Source organism: Tenrec ecaudatus, chromosome 11 (genome assembly GCF_050624435.1).
Source record: "Tenrec ecaudatus isolate mTenEca1 chromosome 11, mTenEca1.hap1, whole genome shotgun sequence".
Lineage (NCBI taxonomy): Eukaryota > Metazoa > Chordata > Mammalia > Afrosoricida > Tenrecidae > Tenrec > Tenrec ecaudatus.
Window position 1 is genome coordinate 67,407,395 of NC_134540.1, and position 11,730 is coordinate 67,419,124.

At 48.0% G+C, this 11,730-nt stretch overlaps 1 protein-coding gene across 1 annotated transcript in view; it reads left to right on the forward strand.

Moving 5' to 3' along the window:
• Positions 1 to 6,344, forward strand: part of CKAP2L (cytoskeleton associated protein 2 like) — a 35,362-nt gene extending 29,018 nt beyond the window's left edge. Inside the window, exons 8-9 of the mRNA XM_075563125.1 lie at positions 1,247 to 1,406; positions 4,349 to 6,344. Coding sequence (XP_075419240.1) covers positions 1,247 to 1,406; positions 4,349 to 4,574 — 386 coding nt within the window. The 3' untranslated portion in view covers positions 4,575 to 6,344. The remainder of the gene's footprint in view (positions 1 to 1,246; positions 1,407 to 4,348) is intronic.
• Positions 6,345 to 11,730: the final 5,386 nt, after the last annotated feature.

Below are 11,730 nucleotides of genomic sequence, written 5' to 3' on the forward strand. Positions count from 1 at the left end.
CCGAGTTTTTCCAGCACATTTTTTTTGCAGATTTTTTTTTTTTTTTGGTAAAATGAGGTGCCTCGGCTGATATTCAGGCCAGCTTATACCGAGATGTACGGTAAATGTAGCGCTCAGTGCAGGACATGGGCTGTTGGCTCTAGAGGAGCCTGGCCTACAGCATCCTGAGCATCCTAGAGGGGAAAAGACAAATGCCTTTCTCAAGAGACTGAGTGAGGCTGAATGGAGAAATACCTTGTTTACGTCACATGACGTTTAATCAGAACAAGCTTCAACCTGTGCTGCACATCTCAAGTTAGGTGCCTCGTTAAGAATAGCCATCTGGAGGCTCTTTGCTTAGTTAACTATTCCTGTCACTGGTCAGTGTTGAAGAATTTTCTTTAATATTTCGCCCAACACAGTAAATGGCTTATATTATAATTGCTTAAATTATTTGTTCTATGAATCGAAAGGGGCTAAAACAAGTTGTTTGAAAACAAAAAGATTCTTTTTATTATCTCACAACGTGACAACTCTTTAAGAGTAAATTAAACTTCGGGGTTCAATCGAGTCATTTGGAATACAACTTCATAGCACATTGCTTTTGGGACTAGGGCCATAGAGTTGTTCCTCTCAATGGCAGACTCGCCGGAAATAGTGCTACAATGCAGGTGTTTGATTATAACACCTGGTCGAGACCTTCGAAGGATAAAAACAGAGTCAGAATTCAGCCTTTACAACTCGTGGACCCTTGGCCTCTCTTTGGGTCTCAGCCTCTAGTCACAGTGCCAGCCTGCTTCTGTCTCATTCCTGCCTCTCTTTGTATTCATTGTTCGTTGTATTCATTAAAAATTGTGTCAGTGCGAGACTTTTTTCATCCACTGTCCAAGCTGTTAGCCACGAGGTTGTCCCTGGGAGAAGGGGCCAGGAGATCAAACCAGTGACCCCTGGGAGTCGAAGGTCCGGTGTCCAATTATTGATTCACAGGTAGTGACTAGTCCCTGAGGGAGTTCTCCTAAAGCTCAGAGAGGAGGAGAGAGCGGCGGCGCAGGGGCAGCAAGGCTCCCTCTGCAAGTGCTGGGGCGCTTGGGGAGCTCAGGGCATGGCGACAGCGCTGTGACGAAGAAAAACTAGCTCCGAGTCCCACTTACAGTCAGCCCCTCCTGGTTCTAGTAGACAGAGCCCAGGAGTATCACTAAACATCATGATATGCGGTATGCTTTCCTTGCATAAATATCAAGTTGCTAAGCCAGACTTGCATCCTCAGGCATTGCCTCTGACTCGCTACGAGCCGAAGACCTGATCAAGAAGGTGGAATCTGAAAAGGCTTGTCTTGCTTCAAGAGAGAGAGAGCCGGTTACAACAGCAACCACAGCCGGCGAGGACAAGCACCCTGGCATCAAGTTGCAGATCGCCCCGGTCCCTAAGTAAGCACACGCCATCATGCTTTGTGTTCGCAAGTTCCCCTCCACAGGCGCAGAGTAACAGCAGCATGGGTGCTGTCTGCCATCTCCGAGGGCCAGGCAGTCTAAGCCATCTCTGGAGCTGAGAGGGCGGGGTGGCCCGTGTCCGTGTTAGGCACACACACCATGCCCCCTCCCACCCCACGTGATGAGACTTGACTCTCGGGGAGGAGGGTACAGCCAGCATCCTGTGTGGATCCCCTCTCCCTCCTGGAGACAGCCCTCGCTCCCCACCCTCACTTGCCTGTACGTGCAGGGGCTGAGGACCCCGAAGTCCCAAGCGGGGCTGCCCCGTGGGTCCTGGACATTCACCGTGGGTCCTGGAGGAGAGAGTGGGAATTGGGGGGGTATAAGAGGCACGGAGAATGAGGACAAGACAATATCCTGATCAAGTCCTATTTATTGAGTGGAAAGTTATAGCTTATATAGGCCAGGGAAAGGGAAACAAGCCGCAGATGTTTCCCTGAGAACAATAGTGGGGGAATCAGGATGCAGATGTATATATATAATCATTACACACATGTTTACCCAAGGTTGGAGCAGAGTTCATACCGGGAAGAGTGACCGCAGAACAGAATCGTGCAGACAGATAGAGACTTCCCTATCTATGTCTGGCAAGATAAGTATGTTAAACACAGCTGCAGTGCTGTAGGCTGGCTCAGGCTAATGAATTCCAAGTAATGACCGTGCCTCACGGCTCCAGGCAAGTCCTAATAAATTCCAAGTAATGGCCGGGCCTCATGGCTCCGGACAGGTCCCCCTTTTATATATTATTCAAAGCCAAGAGAGATCCCCTCGGGAACTGCGCCTGTCTTAGGTTGTCAGGCATCAAGGGTTATCCTTACCCATCATTGATCAATGGAATGCCTTCATAAAATAAGAGCAAACCAGTGTCTGTCTTAGGTTGGTATGTCTTGTGCCGCTTTTACCCGTCAATGACTGCCAGTCCTTCAGGCTTTGCAGAGGGGGGTTACTCCACGAACTTGGTTCAACTCACGGCTGTTCAGATGAACTTGTGCAGTACCTCATGCTAGCATGGTTTGAGGACATTGCAGATAACAAGGCAATAAATTTCAAAAATTTTAAAATAATGATAACATTATATTCCTTATATTCATGCAGAAACCCAGTGTTAATTATCTCATTGCTAAACGAGCACAGTTGATACACATAGCAACTCTATCTTTTGCCAAGTTAGACATCCTTGAGAAAATTAAAACACCTGTTTTTCCAGACCTTGCATACTTTCTTGCTCTTGATAGAGTCACAGAAGAAATCAGCAAACACTGACACAAGTCATGAGAATTTTCAGCTGTTTTAAGGTTGTCTTAATGGCCTTTAACATCTTTCTTTCCCCCTTTTTAATTTACTGAAGACATTTTCACTCAAAACGCCAGCAGATGACTGTGTCTGGCTTAGGTCTTCGAGTCCTGAAATCTCCCTTACCCGTCATCAGTCATAGTCCTCCAGGCGACTATGACCTGTCTTAGGTTGAGGCCCCAGGCAAGTCCTAATAAATTCCAAATAATGGCCGGGCCTCATGGCTCCGGACAAGGGGCAGCCTGCTTTGTAGCTGTGAAAGAAGCCACCACCCGCCCCGCTGCCGTGGAGTCACGTCCGACTCCTAGTGACCCAACCAGACAGTAGAAGTGCTCCCCAGGGGTTCCAAGGCTGTAACTCTTTACCACAGTAGACGCCCCATCTTTCCCCCTTTGAAGGGTGGGTGGTTTTAAACTGCCAACGTGTCAGCAGTCCAGCACGTAATCCTCTGTGTCATTGAGAGCCACCCCGCACCCTCGGCTCCTTACACCTTTGTGTGTGATAGCAGGGAGGCCAGCTGAGTACATAGTCAAAGGCTGCTCCGAGTGTCAGAAGCATTTGGTGTTTGCACAAGCTTATGTGGAAGACAGACCCCACACTAATGAATAACCTTAGTATATCAGGATCCTTTTCTAAGATGCCCGTGTAACATCACGGCGCTCTGCTCATGATCTTGAGAGGGACATTCCAACAAGAGCATGGATACATTTGCATTTCCTGGAAAGCGCAGTGAGACCCCCACCCCAATCCTACACTCCTGTCCAGGCCCGGCCCCTCTCCAGTACACTCAGCTCCATTTTCAAATGGATGGAAGCAGGCTCCAGACCAAATAAGAAAGCTCTTCAGCAGATTGCTCGCTAATGTGCTCACCAAAACGCAAACCCGCTGCTGTTTGGAGACAGCGCCAACTCCTAGCGACCCTGTGGCACCGAGTAGAACAGGCTTTCCAAGACCACTCGTCTCTTCCCCCTGGGGAGGAGCTACTGTAGGATTTGAACTGCCAACCTTTTGCTTTGCAACCAAGCTCTTAACCACTGCACCACCAGGGGTCCTCTCAGTTTTGCTTAGATGAATATTACCTAGTTCTGTGACCAAAAAAAAGCCCTAATTCACTGCGTGAAAGGGTTTCTGCACCCTGCCCTCTAGGCTGCTTCTCTGTAGTAAAGAGTGTGAGGATGGAGCCGTATTGGTTCCCGTTGGAATCTGCCGCCTGGTGTCCACCATCTGAAAACTATATTTTCAATAACTTATTGTCAAAGCTAGAAAAAAGAATCTTAGAATTAATTAGTCCAGCCCCATTTGGTGATAGGCCCAGTTTGCTCAAGCCCTGTCAGCTCTTTGGGAAGCTTCTGGAGTAAACAAACCCTAACTGCCAAGTAGTCGGCTTCAAATAAAACCTGCTTTCACAACACGCAGGGAGTCCCTGTACTGCCACCATCACAGTGCTGCGGTGTCAGCCAGTCCCTCTAATGTGCCTGTCCGGTGTGAAAAATAAAATAGAATAAAATAAAATATATCTGATCGAGTTTCCCAAGAAATTATAAGATTCTGAATGAATCTCTCTTGTCTCCCACTCACTCTCTCAGACTAATTGGAATGCCAGACATGCAAGACATGAAGCTCATCACTCCTGTCCGGCGATCAACGAGGATCGAGCGAGCCGTGTCCCGCTACCCAGAAATGCTACAGGATCATGATCTGGTAGTGGCTTCCCTGGACGAACTGTTAGAAGTGGAGGACACAGAGTGTTTTATATTCCGCAGAAACGAGGCTTTGCCTGTCATCCTGGGGTTTGAGATCCTTGATGGATAATTTCTTGCTTCCTTGAGGGGAAGGCCCCTGGTGTGTCCAGTCCTCCCTGCGACAAGAACTGTCCTTGCCTGACATACATGGAGAGACGTGGCTAATGGACACCAGCTATGGACTCTGGGGACTTCACTGTGAGGTTTTGTATCCCGACAGAGAGATCTGGTGTGCTCATTTACGACTGAAGGTGACCACAGTTCTGCAGCAGGCATAAATGTCCGGCTATTGCGTCCTAACTAACTCCCACACGCACCGCGAAATGTGCACTTTATTCATCTACTTTAATCCCAACTTTTGTATCCGAGAGTTGGTGCCAAAATAAGAGTTTCCCCTTTTTTGTCCCTTGGCAAAGAGAGCGTGTTCTCTGACCACGTGGACAGTGGGAGCTTTGATGCTGGCTGGCCATGACTTGCCAAGCTGCATGGGACCTGGCACCCGTGCGGTCAAATCCCTTCACTGTGCAGATGAGTTGATGTGAAGCGGAGCTTGGCTGAGAGATGGCAAATGCCTGGGACGCCTGTGCTTTGACTTGCCCTCTCGGAATCCATGTCCCTGAGGAAGACTTGGCCGTGCTGTGCCAGGTTTCTTCCAATGAAGCAAAACCGCCAGTCAGAGCGCTTCACCCAAACCTAATGGAGAAGGGTCGACAGGTGGCCTGCAAACTTACTTCTGCCGTTGTTATTCAGACAGTCTTCAGATGGGGACAGGGGAGTGAGGGGAGATGCCTTGCTTCTCTTGCTCTGCTCAAGGGGGTTGCTGTCCTGAGAAGGAAATGAAAGCCCCTGAGACCACTATATACCATATATACTCAAGTATAAGCCGACCCAAATATCAGCCGAGGCACCTAATTTTACTGTAAAAATGTGCTAAAAACTAGGTTTATACACGAGTATATGCGGTAGGTTAATAGTTGTTCTTCCCGGTCAACTGTTCTTGGGAGGGTAGAGTCCAAGACATTTTGTAAATACAATGTACAGAAAAACCGTGGTCTGCTTTTTTATTTTAGTTTTCTTATTTAAATATTATTTTTTTAAATGAATTTTTCTTAGTGTTAAAAGTTTCTGCTTATTAATGTGTCTTATAGAAAACAGTGATGATAGCTTATGTGGGGACAAGACGTAGGAGCTTATCTGTGAAAATACCAAGAAGTGATTTCCCAAGAGGCCTGACGGGGAGCACTGATGTCCCAGGAGAAGGTCCCTACCTCCCCCGGGCACGGGGCTTTGTGGAAGTGAGGAAGACACCCTAGCAGAAATCGTAATGCAAACTGAGGTTAACAAAAAGATAATGTCCTCCCTCCAACTATCATGACCCCAATTCTACCTTGCAAACCTGGTTAGGCCAGATGATGCACAGCGGTGCAGTTGGGATCTGGAAACACAGGGAATCTAGGACAGATAACCCCTCAGGACCAGCGGTGAGAGTGGCGATACCGGGAGGAAAGGGAGTGTAGAAAGGGGGAACTGATCTTGGGGATCTACATATAACCTCTCTGGGGGATGGGCAACAGAAAAGTGGGTGAAGGGAGACGCCAGGCAGTGTAAGATAAGATAAAATAATAATTTGTAAATTATTAAGGGTTCATGAGGGAGGCGGGAAGGGGAGGGAAAAGAAAATGAGCTGATTCCAGGAACCCAAGTGGAAGGTGAATTTTGAGAATGATGAGGGCAACGAATGTATAAGTGCTTTACTCAATTGATGTATGTATGGATTGTGATGAGAGTTGTATGAGCCCCGATAAAATGATTTAAAAAGAAAGATAATGTCAATAAACTAACTGAGTAAGACACAGAATGGACCACAACTAAAGTGTCTTCGCTTCACCCAGAGAACGCCATCTATCCTCGAGCCTGTGCCTTCTCTCTAGAGAAGCCTTTGGAGAGGAGGCAAGTTTTAAAGGGAGCTAAGCCAGGCGCTACTGCCATCATCGTGCGGAATGGCCAGGAGCCAGGAGAGCAGAAAGAGAGGGGAAAGAGTTTACATCGATCCGAGTTTATTATGTGCCCACCCTCCACTTAATCTTGTACATGCTAGAGAGGACAGTACCGCACCTGTCTCCTGAAGTGTCCTTTACATCACCACACCTGGCCAGTGGGAGTCTCCTGCCGGAGGGATTATAAGGAGGATGAGTCACGTCGTCTCAGAACCTGTCAGAGTCCATTTCTGGAACGCTTGTTAGGAGAAAAGACTCGAGTAGAGTTGCTGAAAAGCTAGGATGGAAATCTTATAAGCATGGAAGGAAACCTCCCGAGATTGGCACCAGCACGGCAGAAGCAAGCTCCTGAGCCAGAAGCAGTGAAGTCCGGGGCTCTGACATCATTCGATGGCCTGGCTGGACCCCATCTTCCCCTGCATTTGTCCGTTGCAGCATCTTCCCTTGTTTCCCAAGCCACTTGCATTACGATTTCTGTCAGTTGCTATTGAAAAATATCTGACTGGTGTGCGCACACACATACCCACCCACACACAAACTGGAGTAAGATTACAGGAAACTCCAACTCTTCCCGTCTACCGAACAGCCACCCCTGTGACAGCCAAAGGGAAGCTGTAGATTCTGTAAGGGAACTGTGGCCAGGTCACATTTTCACTGCAAGATCTCTGTCCCAGGTGCATGGCTACTGTGTCTCCCCTTTATCTCCTGACCTCTTGGGACGAGGTGCTGAAATGAGGACAGCCGTTCAGCTGCTATCACTAGACCCAAACGAAAATGTGTCCCTATCGCAGCAGCAGTTTGCATCAAACAGTGCAGTTAATCACTGGGTCAGCCTGGGCCCGTCTGTCTTGTGACTCTGCCATGCCTGAGGAGCAGCCTCACCCACATGACCCAGGATGACTCCCAACCAACTCCACATTCCAAAGAGCCACAAGAAGACTCATCTCTCCTTTTAAGGTCACGACCCGGAAGTTAGACACACTACTTCTGCTTGGCATGGAGGCATCAGAGTTTGGCTCAAGTGTTTTCACTCAGATTCAGAGAAGGTTGAAATCTCTGTGGGGCGGCCAAGTGCCCAACCAAAAACGTCACCAGAAATGAAGAATGCCCGTGAGCGTCAGGAGGAAGGGAGGACACCCCTAACAGTGGGTAGGCAGACTAGAGTGTAGCTGTAACATCGAGTTGTTTAAAGTCGCTGGCTGCATCAAACTAGCAGCCGGGCAGAAGAAGTGTCTACCCAATCCCACCCTCCCCAGCCACTGCCCTAAGAGTTTAGGAGAGTGCGATCCAAAGCTTCATTCTCTGCAGTTCCCCTTCTCACAAGGCACTCACTGCATCCATTCCGGCGCCTAGCGGCCCTCTAGAACAGGGCAGAGTGGCCCCTGTGGGCTTCTGGGACTGTAACTCTTGTGTGTTCTTTTTATAATTTTTAGTGTGTGTGTGAGTGTGTGTGTATGTGTGTGTAACAACAGCCATTAACATAACACTTCACATTCCCATGGGTGAGGAAATTCCTGCCTTTTCCCCTGGGCAAGGGGGTTGGGGGGAGCCCGGATAGTACCATATACTGAAATCCACAAACCCCAGAGGCCTGAAGACAGCCCCCAGGTTCAGGGGAGAAGACAAGTGTCCCAGGAGACGGACACACAGGACACAGGAGGACAACAAGCCAGGAAAACAAGGGCTTGCAACACCACTGAGCAGAATACAAAATAGGCTTCCCATCCTCTGGCATCCATCACTACCACCCGAGAGGGTGATCTTTGGTCTATGATCTGGCTTAGTTTTCCAATGACACAAAAAGGGCTTTGAGGGGAGGTGCAATGAGAAAAATTCAAGGATGAATAAAAGTCACACTGGGAAGAAGCCATAGTGAACAAGAAACCCCAAAGAGTCAAAAGTTTTCTACTTCAAGTGTCTCCAGTGGGCCCAACAGAGCATCTGACAAACACTTGAGGGTTTAAACAAGCAGACGCACAACCCACTAGGGTGGTCTGACCACTGCCCCTCCCCATGTGGCCTGCCAGCTGGTCTCTCCCCAGGAGCTTCTGGTGCAAGTGAGCTTAGGGAAGCATCTCAGAAAGAAAGCAGCATTCCCGCTGGGATGGCTCCACCGGCAGACCTACGCATCCAGTGGTGTTACTTTGCTGACAGGATGATGATCAGTTTAGGCTCCGAAGCAACAGAGACAGACCCCAGGACTGTCAACAGTCAAGAGTGCTTCCTTCTAAACCAGCTGGCTTGTAACTGCCTCTCGTCCTGGTCCAGAAGGACCCCACCTCGCTGCAGCTGTGTATTGCCTTACGTTTGAAATGCGAAGGCAAAGGCTGAGGTGCCTGGACGGAGCAACCCAGAGAGGGCAGGCAGGGCATCTGGAAGTACACTAGTCGGGAGTTGGCACACGCTGTGCTCCCATCCTGGGGCCAGTTTGCAACAGGTAGCCCCCTCACTATCCCACTGGGGCAGAGTGACAGAGTGAGGCCATTGGTATAGTCCCCCGCCACCCCCAGACTCTTATTCTACTTGCTGTCCCTATGGGCTCATCAACCCTGGGTTTTATATTACCAAGAAACAAAAAACAACACAACTTTAAGAGGGTGACCCCCCCCCCAATGACATAGCACCTCTGAGATACACCCTAATATGAGCAAACAAAAACACAGAAAATGGTGAAAACCAGATCAGGTCCAGCGTGCATCTGAGGGGGGATCAATGGACAAAGGTTTAACTGTTCACGTCAGATTTATGCCTCTGATCCTCTATTCTCTTCTGTTTAGTAACTGCTTTCCTCCCATCCCTCCATTGTGGAGAGAGGGATGGCTACGTATGTAGTTTCCACAAATCAATCTTGGCCCCCCACTGGCATCCATAAAACTCTGCAAACTTTCCGGTCTTTCGTTTCTCACACTAATCCCTCCTTTGACCTTGGATTATATGATTTACAATCCTTCGGTGACTGATGAAGGTGTGCTTCTTCCATGTGGACTCAGTTGACATCTCACTGAGATGGCTGCCTGTTTGGAGGCAAGGGCTGGGAATCTTTATGGGAGCGAAAAGCCTCATCTTTCTCCTTCAGAGTGGCAGGTGGATTTAAACTGTCTACCTTGCAGTTTACCCACAACACCGCCATGAATTCTCTGAACGTGTGCGGTGTCGCTCTTTTCTCACAGGACAGGGCAGCGCGGGGCTGTGGGTTCCTGAGACGAAGTCTTGGTGGCAGTAGCATCAAGCAGCAGCTGCTAGTTGCAAACAGAAGACAAAGTGAGTGAGCTGGATTGTCAGACACGGTCTTTCAAGGTTGTGCTTGGTCATTTGAAATAGGTAGATCTATTTGTTCGAAGCCAAAAGTAAATAAATAAATTGTCATCTAGTTGGTTCCAGTGCCTGGTGACCCCACGTGTTACAGCATAGACATGTTCCATGGGGGGTGGAGGGTGGTCAGAGATGCTGCTGTCATCTTTATGAAAATACATCCCCATGCCATTCCGGGGCACTGCTGATTGCCTTTGAACCAACCACCACCTTCAAGTTAGCAAGCAAAGGCAAACCCACTCAGGGTCCTATATTCATCTGAAACCTCCCTGTACTACCAGATAACACTAACACACAAAAAGTGACCTGTCAGAGTAGATGAAAATCAGTAACATAAAAAATGTGAGTGCCACAGCAAAGTGTGGTGAAGAAACCAGACGCCCCCACCCCAGGGGGACGAACAACAGAAATGTGGATGAAGGGAGAGAGTGGTTGGTATAAGCTATGAACATAATAAAACTGTATAATTTCTCAAGGGGTCATAGGGTGGGAAGAGGGGAAGGAAAAAAGAGGAACTGATACCAAGGGTTCAAATAGAAAATCAATGTTTAGAAAAGGACAACATGTGTATAAATATGCTTGATAAAATTGATGTATGGAATGTTATGAGCCCCCAATGAAAAATTGTTTTAAAACAATAAAAAAGAAACCAGGTGGTACCTGGCTATCAGAAAGAAGTGTCTGGAGTCTTAAAGGCTTGTCTTCAAACAAGCAGCCATCTCAGTGAGACGTCCACTAAACCCACATGGAAGAAGCACACGAGCCTGTGTAATAAAATCCAAGTCTGAAGGAAGGAACAATATCCGAACTTAGATTATGAACACCCCATTTGCAGAAGGCTGTGGACGACCGTGGAAGTTCAAAATCCATTTGCAGGGCCCTCACATGGATTCAGCCGCCCTCCAGTGGAATCCCAGGGACGTGAACAGCCTTGCTCTCAGACAGAGAGCCTCGTAAAGTCGATGATGGCAGAGGTGGTTCCATTGCAGCGTAGCACTTTATCATTGGATCTGCCTTTTGACCCGTTTTAAAGTTGTTTCCGTTTTTAATATTTTCTGCTTTTCTATTCCATTGAGGTTTTTCTCGGTTTCGTTTTGTCGCTGTCAGGTTTCATTTTTGTTTCTGTTTTGGGTTGGTTTGGTTGTTGCTGCAGTGCATGATTTTCTGCATGTGCAGTCCCGGACAGGTAAGGCTACACTAGACAATGACTGGATCAATAATTCCTTAGGGGCATCGCAGGGGAGGCTGGGGGGAAGAGGGGGGTTAACAACAATGACTTTGAGAGGAAAATGCTCTGAAGTTGATTGTGTTGACTGCCCGAGTCTTCTTGGTATAACTGAGAGATTAAACTGTATGATGGGTGGACTATATGCCCCCAAAACTACTTTTTAAAAAATCAGTGAAATCTATAAGAAGCAACTGCCAAACCATTCACATTTTTACCAGGAATATGATTCGTTGTGGGTTTTAGTGCATTGCTCTATCAAGTGCAAAGACTTTGAGGCTCTTCTTTTAATGTGTTCCACAGTAACAGCTAACTAAACGACAGTTGATAGAGAACAGCTCATCACATCACCTGTAGCCAATGAGGTAGTACCATTCAAACCAGTAATCTAATTTTTAAAAGCACAGAAATACTATGTTTAAAAAGAAATGTCTAGAAACGAAAGGGGAGATAAAGTGGGTGCAGCTCATGCACACATTTCCAACTGACTCGAAGGCCACGGGGTGCCTGCGAGAATGAGGGTGATAATCCTTCGTCCTGAGGAAATGTTCTTGGGCTCCAAATCGGGTACATTCATTCGGGAGACTTCCCTTTGGTTGGGTCCCCCACACCCCGGCCCTCTTCCCTACTGTTCCTCTTATTGAAGTGGGTCTCAAGCGGAAGACGACCCCGGTGCCGGCCCGCATCCAGGT